Source organism: Globicephala melas, chromosome 17 (genome assembly GCF_963455315.2).
Source record: "Globicephala melas chromosome 17, mGloMel1.2, whole genome shotgun sequence".
NCBI lineage: Eukaryota > Metazoa > Chordata > Mammalia > Artiodactyla > Delphinidae > Globicephala > Globicephala melas.
The window spans coordinates 76,966,786-76,989,708 of record NC_083330.1 but is presented as its reverse complement, the minus strand read 5'-3'; the positions used below and the strand labels follow the sequence as shown (position 1 = coordinate 76,989,708).

At 53.0% G+C, this 22,923-nt stretch overlaps 1 protein-coding gene across 1 annotated transcript in view; it reads left to right on the top strand.

The window, feature by feature from the left end:
• The window catches only part of AGO2 (argonaute RISC catalytic component 2), a 51,185-nt gene that overhangs the window by 5,408 nt on the left and 22,854 nt on the right, over nt 1–22,923 (top strand). The window contains exons 2-9 of the mRNA XM_030875900.3: nt 6,699–6,819; nt 14,380–14,561; nt 16,203–16,339; nt 16,817–16,951; nt 17,705–17,792; nt 20,215–20,362; nt 21,165–21,284; nt 21,435–21,557. Of these exons, the coding sequence (XP_030731760.2) occupies nt 6,699–6,819; nt 14,380–14,561; nt 16,203–16,339; nt 16,817–16,951; nt 17,705–17,792; nt 20,215–20,362; nt 21,165–21,284; nt 21,435–21,557 (1,054 nt within the window). The remainder of the gene's footprint in view (nt 1–6,698; nt 6,820–14,379; nt 14,562–16,202; nt 16,340–16,816; nt 16,952–17,704; nt 17,793–20,214; nt 20,363–21,164; nt 21,285–21,434; nt 21,558–22,923) is intronic.

Sequence of the window (22,923 nt, the reverse complement as noted above, 5' to 3'; positions counted from 1 at the left end):
ATGAGGATGGTTAAGTAAACATACTGTGGAATACTGTGAAACGATGGACAGCAATGGAATGGAGCTTCACAGTATGAATGCCACGTCCGGAAACATAGACAACTACGTGGCTTGTTAACATCACGTTACAGTACATGATACGATAACATTTCTATTTCTAGACTTGCTGCCACTTTGTATATAGTGTCGAGGAAAGGTGTTAAACACGCATCCTGGGAAAACGGCAAGCTCCAGAGCCATGTGTGTTTAAAACATAATACACTGTATTTATTTTATGTACCTGTGTATTTATATCAATGCATAGGTTTAAAAACAATAAGGGTGCTTCTGAGAAGAGAACTGAAATGAAGAGGAGGTCAGGCGGACTTGGAGCACTATCCGTGTTGGAAATTCACAGTGAGAATGTATTAACGAAAAAAATCTGTGTGATTAGAAATTACCAGAAGAATACATTAAAACATGTTCAGTGACCTATTTATTTTATAACTGGAAGTTTGTATACCTCTTAATCTCCCTCACCTATTTCACTCATCCCCCCTGCAACCACCTGTTTGTTCTCTATGTCTGTGAGTCTCTCTGTTTTGTTATGTTTTTTCGCTTGTTAAGTGAAATCATACAGTATTTGTCTGACTTCTTTCACTTAGCATAATACCTTCTAGGTCCATCCATGTTGTTGAAAATGGCAAGATTTTGTTCATTCTTACGGTTGAGTAATACTGCAGTGTATGTATGTATGTATGTGTGTGCGTGTGCGTGCGTGTATGTATGTGTGTGTGTATATATATATACACACACACACACACACACATACACGCACGCACACGCACACACACACTACATCTTATCCATTCATCTATTAGTGGACACTTAGTTTGCTTTCATATCTTGGCTATTGTAAATAATGCGGCCATTAACATAGGGGTGCACGTATCTTTTATATTGTGTATCTAATTAGTGTTTTTGTTTACTTCAGAAAGATATCCAGAAGTGGAATTGTTAGATTGTATGGTAGTTTTTAACTTTTTGAGGAACCTCCATACTGTTTTCCATAGTGGCTGCACCAATTTACATTCCCCCCAGCAGGGCACAAGGGTTCCCTTTTTTTCCACATCCTTGCCAACACTTTTTATTTGTTGTCAGCCATTCTGATAGGCGTGAGGTTATATCTCATTGTTTTGTTTTGCATTTCCCTTATGATTAGTGATGTTCAGCATCTTTTCATGTGTCTGGCCGTCTGTATATCTTCTTTGGAAAAATGTCTACTCAGGTGCTCTGCCTATTTTTAATCGGGTTGTTTGGCTTTTTGATGTTGAGTTGTATGAGTTCTTTGTATATTTTGGATGTTAACCCTTTATCAGATATATTGTTTGCAAATACCTTCTCCTATTCAGTAGGTGGCCTTTTCATTTTGTTGATAGTTTCCTTTGCTGTGAAAAGTTCTTTCGTTGGAAGTAGTCCCATTTGTTTATTTTTGCTTTTGTTTCCCTTGCTTAAGAAGACAGATCCAAAAAAATACTACTAAGATGATGTCAAAGAGCATACTGCTGATGTTTTCTTCTGGGAGTTTTATGGTTTCAGGTCTTAAATATAAGTTTTTAATCCATTTTGAGTGTATTCTTGTAAAAAAAAGTAGTCCAGTTTGATGATTTTACATGTAGCTGTCCAGTTTTCCTCACATTGTTTTTTGAAGAGGCCGTCTTTTCCCCACTGTATATTCTTGCCTCCCTTGTCATAGATTAATTGATCGTGTAAGTTGGGTTTATTTCTGGGCTCTATTCTGTTCCATTGATCTGTGTGTCTGTTTCTGTGCCAGTGCCATACTGTTTTGATTACTGTAGCTTTGTAGTATAGTTAGAAATCAGGGCGCATGATACCTCCAGCTTTGTTCTTAAGATTGTTTCGACTGTTTGGGGCCTGTTGCATTTTCGTATAAATTTTAGAGTTATTTCTTCTAGTTCTCTGAAAAATGCCATTGGTGTTTTGATAGGGACTGCACTGAATCTGTAGAGTGCCTTGGGTAGTATGGTCATTTTAGCAATATTAATTCTTCCAATCCATGAATGTGTCTTTCCACCTGTTTGTGTCATCTTCAGTTTCTTTCATCAGTGTCTTATAGTTTTCTGAGTACAGGTCTTTTACCTCCTTGGTAAGATTTATTCCTAGGTATTTTACTCTTTTTGATGGGATTGTTTCCTTAATTTCTCTTTGTGATAGTTCGTTTTTAGTGTATAGAAATGCAATAGATTTCTGTATATTAATTTTGTATCCTGCCCCTTTACCTAATTCATGTATTAGTTCTAATAGGTTTTTGGTGGCGTCATTAAGATTTTCTATATATAGTGTCATGTCATCTGCAAACAGTGACAGTTTTACTTCTTCCTTTCCAATTTGCATTCCTTTTGTTTCTTTTTCTCATCTGATTGCTGTGGCTGGGACTTCCAAAACTATGTTGTATCAAAGTGGCAGGAGTGGACATCCTTGTCTTCTTGTTTCTCTTCTCAGAGGAAATGCTTTCAGCTGTTCACCATTGAGTGTGATGCTGGCCGTTTGTCATATTATGGCCTTTGTCATGGTGAGGTATGTTTCCTCTATACCCACTTTGTTGAGAGTTTTTAATCATAAATAGATGTTGAATTTTATCAAACGCTTTTTCTGCATTTATTGAGGTAATGATGATTTTTATTCTTCAGTTCATTAATGTGGTATATCACATTGATTGATTTGCAGATATCGAAACATGCTTGCATCTCTGATACAAATCCCACTTTATGGTGTATGATCTTTCTAATGTATTACTGAATTTGATTTGCTTACATTTTGTTGAGGATTTTTGCATCTATGTTTATCAGATATCGGCCTGTAATTTTCTGTTTTTTGTGATGTCCTTGTCTGGTTTTGGTATCATGGTGATGCCGGCCTCATCAGATGAGTTCGGAAAGCACTCTTTCCTCTTCAGTTTTCTGGAATAGTTTGAAAAGAATAGGTTTAACTTTTCTTCAGATGTTTGGTAGAATTCATCTGTGAAGTCATTTGGTCTTGGACTTTTGTCTGTTGGGGTTTTTTAAATTACAAGAATGCATTTTTTTAAAAGAAAACTTCTCAGAATTTTGGTAACAAGGCAGACAAGCTGCCAGGGAGTGTTTCAGACTCTCTGGATTAGCAGACATGTCCCGTTAACCACGAGGCAGTTTCACATCTGGCCACTGACACTGCAGTGTGTGGCTTGTGCCTCTGTGTCCTTGTGTGTAAAATGGAGGTGGTGTTGACCTCCTAGGTTACTGTGAGGACTGAATGAGTTGTTCCGTGTGCAGCCTGGCAGAGAGTAGGTGCCAACACGTTTGCCATTGTCATCTTCACTCTACGTGTTAATATGTGGATCATTCTGTAAGGTACTGAGCACATAATGAGTCTCTAGAATGTGTACAGATGGTATCTGGGGGCTGTTGCCTTTTGAGTGAGGTCAGGATCATAGCTTGAGAATTAGGTTCAGGAAAGGTGTGTGTCCAGGGAGCCAAACTGATGTAGTACAGGAACTTTGCTTTCCAGTGGTCAAACTTGATATGAAGAAAGAACTAAACACAGACACTTGAGGAATGACATGTGCCCAGGTGGTTCTGCTCAGATATCTCTCAACAGTCGCTGGGGAGAATCTGGTCCAAAAAAGTCCTTGAGCCTAGAAAGGGGTGGGGTGGGGGGGCGTGAGGAGAGTTACTGTTTAATGGGAACGGAGCTTCTCTTGGGGAATAAGAAGTAGTTCTGGGCATGGATGGTGGTAATGATTTTACAGCAATGTGGATGTACTTGATGCCCCTGAACTGTACATGTAAAAATGACTGATGACAAATTTTATGTTATCTGTATTTTACCACAGTTAAAACAGAGAGAGAACGACAGGAAGGCACTGGCCAGCCTCTGGGAGTCCGCCTGGGCTGATAGAGGGAAGGGACCTTCACATTTTAGAATTAGTTGCTATCAGGTCATAAAAATTAAGCAATGATCCCTACTAATGTTTTGCAAAAGATGATACAAGGTGATCAAGCGGGCCATCGAGGCACAGGGACATGGTGTGGGTAATGAGGATGCTTTCTCTTAGTCCATGTGGTGGTCAGGGTTGTGTACCATTAGTCACCCGAGCAGGATTGCTTCGTAGTCCCTCAGGGTAACTCCAGAGGTCATGACTGAACAGCCTCCTTCTTTGAACAAATATTTACTGAGCGCCTGGTGTGCCAAACTGCCAGGTGCTGGATGGTCCTGGGTAAGACGTGACTCCCACCTATAGTTTGGTGTGTACGTGGAGTCACCATGCCAACAGTTGAATTCAGCTGAGAACAGTAAGTGTTAGCGTGGATAAACGTTTTGTGTCGTGTGGGCTCCATTTATTGCTTTGAATACTAGATACCTAGTTGCCTCAGCACAAGGTATTGAGAAGTATTCTTTGTCCTCTCTCTTCTCCTTCTGTCATCAATGGAACGTCTGTATGTCCGTGGGTCTTTTTCTGGGCCCTCGATGCTTTCCTGAGTTCTGCTTGTCTGTTCCTCTAGCACCACACTGTCTCTGTCATGGTAGCTTTTACGTCCACCAGGTACCTTTTCAAGAGTGTGCTTACCAGCCTTTATCCTTCGTTATTTCCAAATACATTTTAGAATTAGTTTATTAAATCCCATCAGATAAAAATTAACCCCTCTGGGTTTTCATTGGGCTTGAAGGAATGGATTTGTTTGCAGAATTGAATATTCCTGTCCATGAATATGGTATATCAGTTGGTTGGTTTGTTTCTTATGGTGTTTCCAACTCCCAAATAAAAGAGTTGTGTATGCCACTTGGAACTAGTTGTCCCCTATCCCTTATTACCTACACACTGAACTGTGGGGAAGTCCGTTTCTCATTGCAATGTACTTTACTGGTCCCTTTAGGAAGGACCACGTTGCTTTGGCTGATCTGCTCCAGTCTTGGGAGAGAGGAGCAGTGGAGGGTGGGGCTTCCTCTTATTTTGTTCTGCATCTGTGTTTATAAGTGAGATTGTCCCGCGATCACCTTGTTGCGTTTTGAGATACAAGTTTTTCTAGCCTCATAAAATGAGTTGGGGCGAGTGCCCTCCTAATTCTGTTCATGATAAATTTGAGTTCAGTTGGCGGATTTGTTCTTTGAATGAGGGCGGGACTCCCCGGTGGAGCCATCTGGAACTTGAGTTGACTGTGAAGTCTTGACCAAGAAGATGGGGTCCTTGAAGCTTGGGGGGGAGTGGTCTGGAGACAGCGTGGAGGAAGGGGCCACCTTGTGTTGGGTGGCCCAGAGTAGTGTGTGCAGCAGCAGGTGAGACTGCACCCTGGCTACTGGTCAGGGGCGGCGGGGATGGAGGTCAGAGCTGCACCTAGGGCTGTCCTTGTCCTGCTAGGGCTGTGACCTCCCAGTTGGTGCCTTCTTGGTGAAGCCAGCAAAGCAGAGGCTCCGTCTGCCCCAGGGGCTCCCCAAGCGGTGGGTGTTGGGGCAGGATTAGCTGGGTTCCCGGAGACCCACCTCCTGCAACTAGCACAGTTGAAAGTCAGCTGGGCAAAGCCAGTTTGAATAAGCAAACCCTTCTTAGGCCTGCTTTTCTCATTCAAGGAAAAGAATGGAATGAATTTCTGGTTCTTGCGTCCTGAAAGATGACCAAGGCTGTGTCCCAGAGAAATACCCTTACGGCAACAAGGCTGAGCTCAGATGTGCGTCCCCCTCCTCTGCCCACCTCCTCTTTCCCTGCTGTCAGAATCCATCTCCCTCTTTACCACATCCCATGAGCTGCTGTTTCCTGATAATGACTGAGATTTTGAGCCTCTAACAGTCTGTTTGCTACCAGTCCTTTGCATGTTTCCCTTACGAGGACCTTTGGGGACCAGGCAGGCACCACAGCTTTTCCTGTGTGTACTTTATCAGAGTCGGGTGAGTTCATGGGACACGCTGACAGGGATGTTCCGGGTGGGGCTCCCTTGAAGCACAGAAGTACGGAGAGGGTGGCCGGTGGGCCTGGCACTCCCCTGGGCCTTGGGGCCCGCAGGAGAGCTGAGCTGTCCCTGGTCATCGTGGTGCGTTTCTCTGCTGAGCCGTGGACAGATAGGCAAAACGGGGCGAGGTAGGGCCACTGGTCTGCTCGGTCCTCGGAGCCCCACAGAGAACAGCTGCTTCGTGCTCGCCGGGTTCCTGCCGCTCCCGTTCACGCCCGAGGAGCAGACAGCCCCAGAATCTTCGTCGCTTACAGTAGCAAACCTCCACTGCACGTTCAGGGTCTTCGTGCTGGAGCCCAGACTGAAAGGGCAGCGGTACCCAGGGCGAGCTGTACAGCGAACCACAGGAGCCTGAGGCCCCGGCCGAGCCAGCCCGCGGTGTCGCGGGGTGGGGGGCACTCTGTGTGCAGGTCGCACGTGGCAGCCTGTCCAGCAGCTTCCGGAGCAGGAGCCCCGTCCGCTAGTCTTCCGTGGATGCAGCGTGCGCAGTGCTGGGCGGGGAGGGGCTTCTCCCATGCTTGAGTCACTAAATGAGTGAGCGTAAACCCACGGAAGGTTCTAGTTTGATTTCTTATACAAGGAAGTTGAAAGTCACGTTTTTAAAAGGAGCCACGGGGCTTATAAAATTGCTTAAAAACCAGTGTCAGAAGAATGTCGTCCTTGTGTGCCATTTCCCTGATTTTATTGATGTTTTGCTCGAATTCTGTCTTGTTTCAGGGAAATAGTGGAACATATGGTTCAGCACTTTAAAACACAGATCTTTGGGGATCGGAAACCAGTGTTTGATGGAAGGAAGAATCTCTACACAGCGATGCCCCTTCCAATTGGGAGGGATAAGGTGAGCTCACAGAGGTGGGTTGGATCGAGCAGTGTGCGAGAAGTAAAGTCCGTTGTCCTCTTGTCACACACTGAACCACTTCACCCAGGAGGAAGGAGCCGCTAATTAGTCGTGTGCTTCATCGTGAGATCCACAGAAACTGCCTTCCGTGTGCCGTGGTTTTCAGTGGCAGAGGGTTAAGTTGTCTAAGTGCAGAGAAAGACGTTGAGAACTTCTTGAAACCACTAAACTTTTAAATGTAAAGCACACACGTGCACGCACATGCCCCAAACCAGCACCAGACAGGAGCCTGGATGACAAGGCGGGGCTCTAAAGACCTACGGAGAAGTATGTTTGCACAGGTGAGTGTGTGTGGGACAAAGGCGGTAAAACACACAGCCTTCGTTCAGCCGTAGCCAGTGATTCATCTGAACTGATGCTCATAATTAGTCAGCCTGGGAGTAGCGGTTGGTTTAAGCCTTTCCTTGTTGTCTTTGTCCTTACCGTGGTTTTATTTAAAAAGCAGTGAAATTTCTGCCCAGAAGCTCTTACTTCTTGGCCTATCTTTCAACCAATGGGCTGCTCTGGGATGATGGGCCTTGTTTATAAGAGAGGAGGACCAAGGACGGCTTGGAAATCATTTTTACCCGTACTTTAAAAAAAAAAACCCAGACTCGTAATTTAACAGTTATCCCAACGAGACTGTAGAATCTGATTCCCTTCAAGAATGACCCACGCAGTCAGCTTCTTAGCCCCAGGGTCCCCGAGAGGGAAGACAGCTCAGAGCTTAGAGGGTCTCCTGCAAGTTCTCCACAGACGTGTGTTTGCTCTTGCATTTTAATGACGATCCGTCTGAATGGCCACAGCAGCAGCGGGGCTGGCTGGGAAGTGTGATGAAGTGTGACGCTCAGATAGGAGGAGTCGTTAGGGCCAAGGGCAGGCCAGTGGTGATAAGGGCTCTGTCCCCGCAGGGCCTTGCTGTGATTCTAGGAGATAACAGTGGTGCTCGGCCCAGCCCTGCCTGGCTGGTGGGGGGGGGGTGGGGATTGACAGGGTTTGAATTTGGAGGAGCCCCAGGACCCAGTGCCTGTCAGCTGAGCAGTCACCCCTTGCTAATTCACATGCTCTCCATTTGAAATGTATGAGTTACAGAGTTTTGTGTTTAATTTGCACATTTGTTTTTGTTTAAAGTTCTATAAGAAAGAGAAGCATAAGGGGTTTATTCACAGTTTTGTCTGTACATGTTTATAATTAGATACTGGGAGGGGCTAAGGAGTATTTTTCTTTCAGAAGGGGTGGGGAGGATGTATGGTGTTCAAATTTGAGACACATCGTTGTGGACGTTAACACGGGTTCTGGGGTAATAATAAGTCTGATCCGAGGCCTGGCTTCGCCCTTAACTCGTGGTGGGACCTTGGGTAAGCTGCTCACCTGCCACCCCTATAAAATGGGGAGATGGTATAGACACTACCTCCCAGGGGCCTTGTGACAATTGAATGGGTGAACACACCCCAAGAAAAGCTTCTCCACCTTCAGCGTGCCTCCTGCAGCCCTGGGGCCTCTGCTAAGTGCTGGTTCTGGTTCAGGGTCTGGGGTGTCTGCATCTCTAAGCCGCTCTCCTGGTGGTGCCCGTAGAACACCTGGGACACAGTCCACACTTAGCAGATGCTAATAGGTGCTGTTGCTGGTCCGAGGGTTCGCATCTATCGTCTTGACCCATGTCCGTGTGGACGCCCTGATGCCCACAGCAGCCCTTCGTGCGTATTGCCAAGACTCAGTGGGCATCAGTGTCTCTTAAATTGAGTCCCACCCATCCTCATCCTTTTTTCAGGTGAGCTCAGAGGACCTAGCCAAGGCCACAGCGTTTGGTTAGCGTGGGTCTCCAGATTCCAGACCCCTCCTTCCAGTTGTCTTTAAGGTTCTGTCAAATATTCGTGAGATGCAGAAATTAATCTCTTCCGTTTGAGAGCTAATGTAAGATGTTAACCTTTTCTATTTCCGTATGTTCACATCTTGGAGCAAAGTGTCATCCTTTTTTTTTTTTTCATTTTACGTTTGCTCTCTTTTCTATACAGTACTTTTCTTTGTGTCATGGGCACTTTTGTAGTAAGAGAAGACATCCTTTAATGTCCCGGAAACCCTGTGTCTGCTAGCGGCTGCCCGGGGGCCGCAGGTGGCTCTGCACAGGTCTGTGCACAGACTGTGGCCCCGGGCCCTTACTCAGGGAAGGCAGCTGTTTGCGATCTACTCCTGCTCTCTCCAACTAGCGACCCCCCCGCCACACGCACACGTGCGCGCACACGCGCGCGCCCCTTGATCCCAGCCCTGTCGTGTCTGGAAGACCCGGTGCACCAGGCCAGCCCTTCCCTCCCCACGCGGAGACCGAGGAGTCTGTGAGGGCCGTTCACGGTCTGGGGTTTCACTTCTGGACCCTCTGCAGCAGGAGCATGACATGAGTTGCAAAGGGGAATGTGTGTCATTTGTTGGCCTTGTTGCTGGGTCCAGCCCTCCCCCAGCGGGTCTGCAGCTTCCTGGACCTACAGCCTCTATGCGTTTATTCAGGGAAGGTGTGAGCGTCTCCTGAGAAGGAAGCGCCCCGTGAGGCCAGGCACGAACTCGGATGGGTAGCAGACCCTGCGTGGAAGGCGTTCCAGCCTTCAGAGTCCACGGCGCCCCTTCTCCCCCTGCACCACGCCCCGGACCGCGAGCCGGGCTGCCTGTGCCCCGCTGGCCACTGCTGACCTGGGGTGACGGGCTGGAGAGTCTGAGCAGGGTGGTGAGGCCTCTGCACTTGGAGGGTCGCAGGTCTGAGGAGGGGCAGGAGGGGAGGGCAGAGGCGGTGGGGGCCAGGGAGCCGTCCTTGGGGCCTCCTTGGCGAGCCCACAGGTGGAGGGTCTGCCCGGCCTCGTTTGCCCCTCAGGCAGTCCTGCTGCCTTCGGACTGAGGGTCCCTCCAGTGAACCTGTGGCAGTTTTTTTTTTTAATAAATTTTATTTATTTATTTGTTTGTTTGTTTATGGCTGCGTTGGGTCTTCGTTGCTGCGCACGGGCTTTCTCTAGCCACGGCAAGCGGGGCTAACTCTTCGTCCTGGTGCGCAGGCTTCTCATTGCGGTGGCTTCTCTTATTGCGGAGCACGGGCTGTAGGCACGTGGGTTTCAGTAGTTGTGGCTGGCAGGCTCTAGAGCACAGGCTCAGTAGTTGTGACGCACGGGCTTAGCTGCTCCGCGGCATGTGGGATCTTCCCGGACCAGGGCTCGAACCCGTGTCCCCTGCATTGGCAGGCGGGTTCCTAGCCGCTGCGCCTCCAGGGGGGCCCGGGCCTGCGGCATCTGTCAGCGAGCTTTGGCCTGTTGGCGGGTCGAGGTGCTCGGCAAGCACGGCTCCTCAGCCGCGCAGCCCCTCCCTGGACCTGTCGTTCTCCTGCCGCCGTCACTGAATTCCCGGCCGTCTCCCAACGCTTTGTCCCGGGTCATCTGAGGACGGGCTGCTCGTTGACGGGATCTGTTGCTGTGCCGGTCACAGAAGACCTGCGCTCCCAGCGCCCTGTGCACATGGAGCCTGGCAACCCCGAGGCCCTGCCAGCACTGTCACTCCTTCCTGAGGGATGGATGGCAGCCACATCTGGACAAGCAAAGCCCGCTGGGCGCCGTGGCTGCCGCTCCCTGGCCGCGCACGCCTCTCCTTGCTCTTGTCGGTGCTGCTTCCGAGCTGCACGGCGGCACCAAGCGGGACTCTTCCTGTCCCAGTTCTCATCTGTCGCCCTGGTGGCGTTCAGACAGAAGGGACTGAGTGTGTGGCTGTGGTCTGCCTGGAGACATTGACTCTCACATCTGCCTCACCGTTTTCCAGGCCTGGGGTGGCGTCCCTGCTAACGTTGTCCATATTCAAAAGCTGGCAGTGGTCGCCTTCCTGTGTCGCAGCTTCTGGGCTGCCGGCATCCTCGGTTGGCACAGGCATCTGTGTGGCGCGTGGGCTGCCCTCCTGTCCCGTATTACAGACGGCACCCAAGGGAGCCACAGAGGTTACAGAGCTGGGAGCCCGCACACTGCCCTTGGGTGCTGCGTGGTTGGGACCAGAGCTACAGGGTGCTCAGAGGTTGGAGTGTCTTGGTGTGTGGAGCGCGTCCAGTGGCCGGCAGCCCAGACGGACATGAGGACTGCTCTTGGGCTCGTGTCACAGCTGAAGCCCGGTGCCACCCTGCCCCTGGAGTGACATTTCTGTTGAAATCTCCATCATCCCTAAGATATTAGATGCCTGTACCAGTTGGCCTCTTGAGACGTGACTGACAGAGCATGTTGTAGAGCCTGGAGCTTGTTCTGTTCCCTTTTTATGGGGGCCAAGAGGAGGCTGGTCTAGAATCTGTTTAAAAATAGAGGACTTTGGGCTTCCCTGGTGGCGCAGTGATTGAGAGTCCGCCTGCCGATGCAGGGGACATGGGTTCGTGCCCCGGTCCGGGAAGATCCCACATGCCGCGGAGCGGCTGGGCCCGTGAGCCATGGCCGCTGAGCCTGTGCGTCCGGGGCCTGTGCTCCACAACGGGAGAGGCCACAACAGTGAGAGAGGCCCACGTACGGCAAAAAAAAAATAAAAAAAAAATAAAAATAGAGGACTTCGTGGTGGTGCAGTGGTTAAGAATCCACCTGCCAATGCAGGGGACACGGGTTCGAACCCTGGTCCAGGAAGATCCCACATGCCACAGAGCAACTAAGCCTGCGCACCACAACTACTTAGCCTGTGCTCTAGAGCCCGCGAGCCACGACTACTGAGCCCACGTGCCACAACTACTGAAGCCCGCGCGCCTAGAGCCCGTGCTCCACAACAAGAGAAGCCACCACAATGAGAGGCCCGCGCACCGCAACGAAGAGTAGCCCCTGCTCGCCACAACTAGAGAAAGCCCGCACACAGCAACGAAGACCCAACGCAGCCAAAAATAAATAAATTACAGAAATAAATAAAGAAAGAAAGAAAGGGTGTTTTAAAATAAATAAAAGAAAAATAGGAGTACCTTTTGCTAAAGGAAAATATGCCCCTCTGAATCCCACTCAGTTGGATTATAGAGGCATTTTTAAAGAATGACATTGACAAGCGTCTAATTAGCTCCGGTTCACAGAATTCTTCTTTAGATGCGCCAGGTGCTGCTGGGTGGAGACGTGTGCGGTAGGCGTGAAGTGCCCACTGTACACGTTGGTGTGTGAGAAGGAAACTAGCGTGCGGTCTCCACCCACCTGTTAGCCGTGTCCTTGGTGCACCATGTCTGAATAGGCGGAAGTGCTTACCCCCTCTGCTGACGCACGAGCAGGTCTCTGCTGGTCCACGCTCAAGCCCTCCCCCGCACCCTCCCCCATGGCCACCATCCTGATGACCTGGGTTAAGTGGACCCTTTCTTGACTGGTTTTATCAGCTGTGTGTGCATCTTTAACATGTTTTGCCCTGAGGCGAGTCATACTGCAGTGTGCCCCTGTGGCTTGCCGCTTTTATTCAGTATTAGATGCTTGAAATCCATCCATTGTGAAGAACGTGTTCCTTTTTCCCTGCTCTGTTCTCCCTTCGATGGACCTCGGGCCGTTTCCATTTTGGGGCCGTCAGGCTTGGTGTGTGGGCCTGTGCTGGAGCACACCTAGGACACAGGTGTGCAGGGGGCTTTGGTGCAGTCTGGTTGCTGCTCTGGTGATGTCTGGATGGGCTGTGGCAAGTGCAGGAGGGAGGGAGCCCCTGCGAGTGCAGAGTGAGCAGAGGAGCTGAGCACAGGCTGTCAGGTGAGAGGGGGAAGGAGGGCGTGAATGAATGAGCAAGGCTGGTGCCAGGACCTCTCGCCCCCGCCCCACCCCGGGTCATCACGTGGTGAGTGGAAGGGCCTTTGACATCAGCCCAGCTGGCTCCCAGTCCCACGTCTGCCCTTTCATGGTTGTGTGGCCTTGGGCTGGACTGTCAGCCTGAGGGTCTGTGTTTTTTGTATAACGCATGGTGAACAAGTCTCCCTTGCTGGGATTTTTGGGTGTTTAAGGATAAAGTATATAGTCTGTGCCCTACCAATAGATGTTCCATAAACACAGGGAAGTATTACCAGCAAATATCAGAATTGCTTCAGTCATCAGCTGTGTGTGTGATGCTCAGGGTGCATTAGTCAGTCGCCAAATAATAAGTTACCGTTTCAGTGGTGGAGTGAAGGCACTGGGTAAAGGTGTGTCTGGGCATCGCATGGAGCAGGGTGGGTGGGCGTGGTGAGGGGGCGAAGGACGTACTGGGAGGTGGGGAGAGAAGTGGATTTGCTGTTCATCGAGGGTTGGCTCCAGAGGGCGCACCTTGGACCATTGTCCTGAACACCCGCCACTGGCTGCACGCGGCTGTGTGCACTCAAATCTACTAGAAGTTAATGAAGCTAGAAGTTTAGTTCTGCAACTCCCACCAGCCACGTTTCAAGTGCTCAGTGGTCACAAGTGGCCCGTGGCTTCTGTCCTGGTCAGCTCAAGAAAAGACTGTTTCCATTACCACAGAAAGTTCTGTTGGAAAGGGCTGTTATAAACACTGAGTGCTACTGTGTAAATATTCTGAGGTCTTGCTGAGAATTTTAATTTCTTCCCAGGGAATTCTGATTGGTCTTGTGGTAGCTGAAGGTACTTTCTCCGCCATCTTGTACCTGGCGATGCTGGTACCGCAGCACTTTCCTGTTGCACAGATGGGCATAGACAGCCCTTGGAACAGCATCAGGGCTTGTTTGCCTGGGGAAGAGCCTGGCTTGTCCCCACTGCCCACACGCTTCATTCAGTGCCTGTGATCTGCCCACGTTTTATTGTAACGTCGAGGGAATTGGGAGACGCACGCCCGTCTAGGCTGTTGTAGCGTCGAGGGAATTGGGGGACGCACGCCCGTCTAGGCTGTTGTAGCGTCGAGGGAATTGGGGGACGCACGCCCGTCTAGGCTGTTGTAGCGTCGAGGGAATTGGGGGACGCACGCCCGTCTAGGCTGTTGTAGCGTCGAGGGAATTGGGGGACGCACGCCCGTCTAGGCTGTTGTAGCGTTTTGTTCCGTTTTACCTCATGTCTGTTCTGAGAAGGCTTTTCTTCATGATTTATTCACTGCAAAACTAGCTTATGGACTCTTAAGGGACCCAGAAAACAGGAACCCCCAGAGCCACTGCGGTTTTCTCAGTCCCACTGGAGAAAGAGTAACTCCCCAGGACCCCCAGTGAGCTGCCCACGCCCCCTTCCTCTGTCCCAGGAGCAGCCTAGGCTTGTGCCTGCGCCCTGCTTTCCTCTTCCTGGGGTGCCCTCCTCAGAGAGGCCGACCCAGACCCCAGCTGAGCAGCTGCCGTGCGGCTTCAGGACGCCTTCTCCCGGCTGCCACCGTGTGCAGGATCGGGCTAGGGAAGCACTAGACACCCGTGGCGGGAAGGACTCCCGTTGCGCTTCAGTCACTGGCTGCTGGAGGAGGGGCTGAGCGTGCCCTCTGCTGGGCTTGGTTGAAGGACCGGCTGAATTCCCCTAACCTCGGGGCTCTGGAAGCTGACCCACCACCCTTGACCTCCCTGTAGCTTCTTCAGAGGGAAGCGTGAGTAACTGTGTGCTCTGGATCCCCTCCCAGGTGGAGCTGGAGGTCACGTTGCCAGGAGAAGGGAAGGACCGCATCTTCAAGGTGTCCATCAAGTGGGTGTCCTGCGTCAGCTTACAGGCATTACACGATGCACTTTCGGGGCGGCTGCCCAGCGTCCCCTTCGAGACGATCCAAGCCCTCGACGTGGTTATGAGGCATCTGCCGTCCATGAGGTGAGGACCGTCCATGAGGTGAGGACCGTCCATGAGGTGGGAACCGAGAAGCCTGAATCCTCTGTCTGAGCAGGTGCCGGTTCTCGGGGACAGGGTGGGGACGGCCGTAGGGGTTTATACGATGAAAGCAGTAGCAACGCCAGCTCGGGAAAAACTGTCACGTAAAAAGAAATGGCCGGAGCTCGCAGCCAAGCACACAGAGGTCCTGCCTGTCTCTCGGTGCAGCGGTCGCTCCACCCGGCGTGCGGGCTCGGTCCTGCTTCTCCGTCGCCCTCGCGCTCAGGAGCCCTGTTCCAGCCTCTGTGCTTGCCTGGCCTCCGCCTCGAGGGGGGGCCGCTCGGGACCGCGGGAGCGCCCACGCCCACACACCTCGGCTTTATTCTGTGGGATTCCTTTCACTGATCACCACACTTGAACTTGTTGAGGCAGAGGGTAGGAGGACACTTTGGTGGCTCGTGATTGACCAGATGAAGGCGCAGGGCCGCACCAGCTCCCCATGTGACAGCTGTGTGCGAGCCACACCCACCGCTCGGGTTTCCAGTGTGGGACGCCTCTTCCTTCCCTGGGTGGCGTGCACAGTAGGGCCTCAGGAACTCTGAACGATTAAGTGAGAGGAGGAGAACCTGAAACTGGAACGAACCTCCGTACTGAACTCTCCCAATACCGACCAGAACTCTAAGGTTTGAGGGGAGGGTGTTTTAAGTGTAAGAGGAATCTCCTTGAAGGGCCGTGTTAGATTTAAAGGGGACCCTGGTGTTCTCGAAACACAGGGCAGGCTGTCACTCCTGGCAGGGTCCCCGGGCCCCTGCATGTAGTCTGTCACTGCTTGGAACTGTTGATGTGAGGAAGGCGGGTGGGTGCAAAAGACCCCAGCTCTTAAGGGTTGTTGCCAAAATGTTGAATCCATTTCTTAAAAGAGTGGCAGGAATTACTATGATTTTTTTTTTCTGAATTCCTTTGCATTAATCACCATGTTACTTTTATAATCAGGAGGAAAGTCTTTCATTTGGGGGAAATAGAGAAAGGCTGGGGGAAGCAGAGTGTGTGTGTCCTGGTTGGCGGCTCGGCCTGTAGGCGACAGGGTCTTCCCTCGGGCACCCTCGGTGATGCTGCGGCCGCTGCCCTGGAGAGTGCGGTGGCCTCCGTCTCTGAGCACCTTCAGTCACTCCCCCTGGGAGGGCATGGGTGTTCCCTCACGTGGACCTCACTGTCCCCCGAGACGAGGTCCGAGCTCTGCAGCTCCCGCTCCCCCCCCCCCCCCCATAGAGGAGCCGGGTGGAAAGGGAACGGGGCCTGGGTGCTTGGTCTCCGCGAGGTCCTCGGCCCTCCGTGCCAGACGCCCCGAGGCCCGGGCGGGACCGGTCTGGCTGGCTGACTGTGGTCGCCTGCACCTGCACCCCTGCCCGCCCCATCCTAGAAGGAGGTGAAGTGCTGTGGGCAGACCCGAGGGCTGCGGGCGAGGCATCGCGGTGGGAGGATCGCGTGGGGAACACGAGGTGTAACCAGACCCCTGTGTCCTCGGCTCGCGGGAGGAAGTTCTCCTGCGTGTGCCCCGCGTGTTGGCCGTGGACACAGGCGGACGGCTTGCGCGTCTGCGGGGTGTGTGCCCGCCGGCCTACCTAGACAAGGCTCCCGTTCCAGGTACACCCCCGTGGGCCGCTCCTTCTTCACGGCGTCCGAGGGCTGCTCCAACCCGCTGGGCGGGGGACGAGAGGTGTGGTTTGGCTTCCATCAGTCCGTCCGGCCTTCTCTTTGGAAGATGATGCTGAATATCGACGGTAAGCAGAGCCCCGGCCACCATCGGGGGGTGAGGGGGGCTGCGAGGCCCCTCCACACGCGCCCGGCGCGCCGCACTGCTCGTGCACGGAGGTAGTGGCGCTCACGCTTGACCGTCAGAGCCTCCGCGGGGCCCCCTCCACAGACACAGCCTGTGGCTCAGGAGGCCGAGAGGGGGTTCCCGGCTGCCCCTCTGTGTTGGACCCCACGTGGGAACAGTAAACTTCAGGGAGCCCGAGACCAGAAGGGGGTCAGAAAGTGCCAGAAAACCCAGGCCTGCGGTTATCACCGGCTGATGGGTTTTGTTTTTACACCGCGGCATTTTCCTCAGAGGGTGACTTCAGCCTCTGCCAACCCCTCCACTGCCCCTCGGAGTCCACAAGCAGGGGCAGCAGGGGGAGCCGGCCGGCTGCGGGGGTGGCCTGGCCAGGCAGGCCCGGTCACGTCTCGGCTTTTGTCTCTTCTCTTCCCGCCTGTAGTCTCGGCAACAGCATTTTATAAGGCACAGCCAGTAATCGAGTTTGTGTGTGAAGTTTTGGATTTTAAAAGTATTGAAGAACAACAAAAACCTCTGACAGATTCCCAAAGGGTCAAGTTTACCAAAGAAATCAAAGGTAACTAGCTGCCCGCCGCGGTGGATGAGGGACGCGACCTGCATGGCCCTGAGTTTCCCAAGTTCTTGTTCATTCGTGTTTCCGAGGGGAAGGGGCAGGGGGCGGCGGAGGAGCCAGCCCTCAGAGACACATCAGCGCAGGACAAGGACGCCCGCTTCCCAGAGCAGGAACCATTTCTAAATGATGACTTTCTGCGTGGGGTGGCCCGGCAGTGTCCGAGTGCAGATATGAGGGCCAGGCAGCTGCAGCACAAGTGTAATCAGTTTTCTCGGGACGTTCCGGAACGTTGATTCCTTGTCATTTAACCGAGCCTGGGTTCCACTCAAGAAAACTCAGCCCAGGGTTCAGTGACCTGGCTGTGTCCTTCTGCCCGTCGTCGGAGAGCTGGCAGGCCCTGTAGGCTCGGCCCCTCTGCACCTGTCCTTCCTGGGGGTGTTCAAAGGCCGGCAGCAGTGCTCATTGCTAAAAATAACCCCGAAGGAAGCACAGAAGGCCGTGTCGGCTGACGCCCCGCCCTCAGCCGAGCCCACGTCGCCCCTCGTCTTTGAGGACACACCCTGCCTCTGGCCCGGGCATCCCTGGGGCAGGGGGCGTCCCTGGGGGTGAGATGGCCCAGCGCGAGGGTCACCCAGAAGGCCCTCGCCGTGGGTCTGTGGGTGAGGTTCCCCTGAAAGCTGATGGGCTGACAGTGGGGTGTGCGCTGCAGGCCCGGGCGAGTCTTGATGCTGAAACCCAGCTGCTGTGTGTTCTCAGGTCTAAAGGTGGAGATAACGCACTGCGGGCAGATGAAGAGGAAGTACCGCGTCTGCAACGTGACCCGGCGGCCCGCCAGCCACCAAACGTAAACGGCCTCCCTGTCAAACGCTTACCAGCTCTGACCTTCACTGTCACTCAGATGTCCAAACTCTGCAGCAATCACTTCTGCAGAGGATTTTCATTCCAGTTATAAAATTCCGAAAGCACACTTCACCTTGTGAAATAAAATAATGAAATTCCCCCTGTATGGGGCGGGGGGAGGGGCTCACCGTCAGTTTTCCTTCTTGAATATGACGGGCGAGGGAAGGTCTTTCTGGTTCATTTTCCAGTCCTCCGTACTGAGTGGGGTCCAGGGAGGGAGTGGGGATCGGTTGGCGCTGCCTGGATCCACAAGCGTGGCCCAGCCCAGGCCAATGCTGCGGCCTCTGTCTTGAGCTCCCGTCACTTCACAGACAGCCTGGGGTCCAGGTCCGTGTAGTAAGCGTCCTGGTGCACGGATGCAGTGCTGTCTGAGGTTGTGTGGCCCCCTCACCCCACCTTGAGGCCTCCTGGGTCCAGTGAGGACTCGTTAGTTTCTCTCGCGGTCGCTCCGTGGGAAGTGCCTGGTGTGTCTCTGGGTACTGGTTATACCAAGACGCCCAGGGTCCTGTGCAGCAGTGGGGGGGGCAAGATGAGCCTCTGTCTTTGTCCCCATGACCTCCTCCCACCGGGCAGAGCGAAGGAGTCGGCAGAGGTCCCCTACCCCTGTGCCCAGCGCCCTCGGCCCCATCCTGCATGGGGGCTGCTCCCCCCATGAGTGCAGGATGCCACTGTGCTCTCCCGCCCCTGCAAGTGGGCCTCTCCTGCCTCAGCCCACCACCCACGTGTCTGCGGAGGCCTGAGCAGCCCCAGCTTGTCCCTTTCACTGTCCTGTTCTGGAAGGCCTCAGGTTTTCTGGGGCGGACACTTGGAGCGCTCAGCCGGTAACCGACTTTCAGAGTCAGTGCGAGGTCAGCTGGAACGTGCGCAGGCTGTTCTTTCTGGATTTGTCTTCGTTTGCCCTGAGTCCTTTCCGTGTACTCCAGGTGTATGTGTCGTTTGTCCTGAGTCCTTTCCGTGTACTCCAGGTGTATGTGTCGTTTGCCCTGAGTCCTTTCCGTGTACTCCAGGTGTGTGTGTCGTTTGCCCTGAGTCCTTTCCGTGTACTCCAGGTGTATGTGTCGTTTGCCCTGAGTCCTTTCCGTGTACTCCAGGTGTATGTGTCGTTTGCCCTGAGTCCTTTCCGTGTACTCCAGGTGTATGTGTCGTTTGCCCTGAGTCCTTTCCGTGTACTCCAGGTGTGTGTGTCGTTTGTCCTGAGTCCTTTCCGTGTACTCCAGGTGTATGTGTCGTTTGCCCTGAGTCCTTTCCGTGTACTCCAGGTGTATGTGTCGTTTGCCCTGAGTCCTTTCCGTGTACTCCAGGTGTATGTGTCGTTTGCCCTGAGTCCTTTCCGTGTACTCCAGGTGTATGTGTCGTTTGCCCTGAGTCCTTTCCGTGTACTCCAGGTGTGTGTGTCGCTTGCCCTGAGTCCTTTCCGTGTACTCCAGGTGTGTGTGTCGTTTGCCCTGAGTCCTTTCCGTGTACTCCAGGTGTATGTGTCGTTTGCCCTGAGTCCTTTCCGTGTACTCCAGGTGTATGTGTCGTTTGCCCTGAGTCCTTTCCGTGTACTCCAGGTGTATGTGTCGTTTGCCCTGAGTCCTTTCCGTGTACTCCAGGTGTATGTGTCGTTTGCCCTGAGTCCTTTCCGTGTACTCCAGGTGTATGTGTCGTTTGCCCTGAGTCCTTTCCGTGTACTCCAGGTGTGTGTGTCGCTTGCCCTGAGTCCTTTCCGTGTACTCCAGGTGTGTGTGTCGTTTGCCCTGAGTCCTTTCCGTGTACTCCAGGTGTGTGTGTCGTTTGCCCTGAGTCCTTTCCGTGTACTCCAGGTGTATGTGTCGTTTGCCCTGAGTCCTTTCCGTGTACTCCAGGTGTATGTGTCGTTTGCCCTGAGTCCTTTCCGTGTACTCCAGGTGTATGTGTCGTTTGCCCTGAGTCCTTTCCGTGTACTCCAGGTGTATGTGTCGTTTGCCCTGAGTCCTTTCCGTGTACTCCAGGTGTATGTGTCGTTTGCCCTGAGTCCTTTCCGTGTACTCCAGGTGTATGTGTCGTTTGTCCTGAGTCCTTTCCGTGTACTCCAGGTGTATGTGTCGTTGGTGATTACTGCATATTGTAATATGTATTGCGTATTGCATATTGTGCGGGTGCTTCTCACTTCCCGACTCCAGAGATAAAACGAAAGTTTAGGGACTTGGGAATGTTCAGATAAGCCAGAGGGCATGATCTGGTTTTGACCCCCAGGGAGGTGCTTTGAATCACCCTCCACCTGCTTCAGCCCTAAGAAGGCAGACCCACAAAAGCATCCCTGTGTGAGCGGGCACGTGGGTCTTGGTCACCCACCCCCTGGGGGCCTGGGAAGCTCGGGGCTGAGCCGCCTCTTTCTTCCCCAGGTTCCCGCTGCAGCAGGAGAGCGGGCAGACGGTGGAGTGCACGGTGGCCCAGTACTTTAAGGATAGGCACAAGCTGGTTCTGCGCTACCCTCACCTCCCATGTTTACAAGTCGGACAGGAGCAGAAACACACCTACCTTCCCCTAGAGGCAAGTCCCCCTCCCTCCATCTCTGTGGGCTGGGAGGAGAACTTCCGGGGCAGGGGTCCCGCTGGCACCCCGGGCCCAAACCTTGTTATTCCTGCCACTGGGGGACCTGGGACAGGTTAACAGATGTGGTCCAGCCTCAGTTTCTGCACTAATAAGATGGGTTTGGTAACTTACAGAATTCGTGTGAAGGTCGAGACCATACGTGTGTGCCCAGCAGGCCCCTGGCACCCAGTAAAACGTGCTCAGGAATCACTTCTGGTTTGAAAAATCCTTGCCTGGGAAAAGATCAAATGCTGAAACTAGGACACAAGTTTTTAAGTCTTTTCTGGTAGTGTTTTAAATTCTCGGTATTTGTCCAGTTACTGGAACACCTGGCCCTCGGTTTGGTTTTGCCTGTGCTGGGTGCAGGAGGCAGACTTCCTTCCCATCCCCCGCAGCTCTGTACTACAGCCCCGTGTCTGAGGACGGGGGTCCGCACAACCCAGGGTGAGGACACAGCCCAACCCCAGCCCGCTGCTGGGTGGTGCTGCTTTCAGCGGCGCGGTTCCCGGCTCGCGCTTCTGTTGTGCTGGGTCTCCTCGGGTGGTTTCTGCCTTGGGCCGGAGGCCCTCCGCCCGTGTGCGGTTCCTAGTGGGTCTCAGGAACAGCCTCCACACTGGCGTCTGTGTGGCGCCTCACAGCTCACCCGTGAGGAACAGGTGTGTCACGGGCAGAGCTGGGCGCCAGCTCTCGCGCTTGGCCTCAGACCCGTGCCCGCTTCCCAGCCCGCTGCTGACACCCGGTTCTTGGCGTTTCTTCATAGGTCTGTAACATAGTGGCGGGACAGAGATGTATAAAAAAGCTGACCGACAATCAGACCTCAACCATGATCAGAGCAACTGCCAGGTCAGCCCCCGATCGGCAGGAAGAGATTAGCAAATTGGTGAGCGTCACATCCTCGGGTGGGGACACCCTGGGGACGCCAGCTCAGGGTGCCCAGGGCAAGGCCCCCCGCTGCTTCGGACAGACTGGGCTTCTGGAAGGAAGCAAAGTCCACCCCTGACTCTGTGCCTTTCCTTCTTCCCTTTTCAAGATGCGAAGTGCCAGCTTTAACACAGACCCGTATGTCCGTGAGTTTGGAATCATGGTGAGAGACGAGATGACCGACGTGACCGGGCGGGTCCTCCAGCCGCCCTCCATCCTCTACGGGGGCCGGGTAGGTGGACGGCTGGGCGGGCTGTCTGTGGGTGTTGGGAGTGTGTGTCTGAACGTCGATGTTGGAGCGGCAGCACCTGACCCACACGCACACATCCTCAGGTGTAGACCATGGTCAAGGTAAAGGATTCTTCCTGACCCAGTGTGAACCTGTAGCAGCCATGGGCCTTCGTAAAGGACTGGTTTCCTTGACCCTTTTAAAGTTTTCTGAATCACCCCTTTTCTTTTCAAAAGGTAAACTTTATTATCTCATCAAAATTTTAAAAGCATCATTCTTTGTATGATGGGTACTCTGCCAGTGACGAGTTGCTCTCCAGAAGTTCGTGCCGCTTTTCTGCTTTCTAACTGTTGTTTTGGAGGTATGTGGGAGCAAGTACATCAGTTTAGTCACGGGTACAGTTCTGTCTGTTGGTTCTTGCCCATTTGACCTCTGGTTCTGGTCAGTACGGTCCTGACCCTTGAGCCCCTTAGAACTCATGAGAAGTTCTTCTCTCCTTTCCTCCTGGCACCTCCCCCGTAGCTGCAGCACAGGTGGTGGGGCTCAGCTTCCAGGGTCACAGCTTTGGGAATCCCCTGGCCGTCCAGTGGTTAGGGCTTGGCGCTTTTACTGCCGGGGCCTGGGTTCAATCCCTGGTCAGGGAACTAAGGTCCTACAAGCCGCGGGGCACAGCCAAGAAAAAGAGCGAGCGAGCGAGCGCGCGCGCACGATAGAGAGTGAGAGAGAGAGAGAGAGAGAGAGAGAACGAGAACAAAGGTCATGGCTTTTGTGGGTCAGTGAGCACCTGTGGGAGCCTGTGTTCTACATGACTTGACACCTTTTTACCTGATGGGGTGGGACTCCAGTCCTCAGCGCCTCTGGCAAGCTTTAGTTTTGTTTTTTTGTTTTGTTTTTTCGGCTGCGTTGGCTCTTCGTTGCTGCGCGCGGGCTTTCTCTAGTTGCGGCGAGTGGAGGGTACTCTTCATTGCGGTGCACAGGCTTCTCATTGCGGTGGCTTCTCTTGTTGCAGAGCACGGGCTCTAGGCACATGGGCTTCAGTAGTTGCAGCATGCGGGCTCAGTAGTTGCGGCATGCAGGCCCTAGAGCATGCAGGCTTCAGTAGTTGTGGCTCGCGGGCTCTAGAGCGCAGGCTCAGTAGTCGTGGCGCACGGGCTTAGTTGCTCTGCGGCATGTGGGATCTTCCCGGACCGGGGCTCGAACCCGTGTCCCCTGCATTGGCAGGAGGATTCTTAACCACTGCACCACCAGGGAAGTCCCTTCAGTTTTTTTTTCTTTTTTTTTGCGGTACGCGGGCCTCTCACTGTTGTGGCCTCTCCCGTTGCGGAGCACAGGCTCCAGACGCGCAGGCTCAGCGGCCATGGCTCACGGG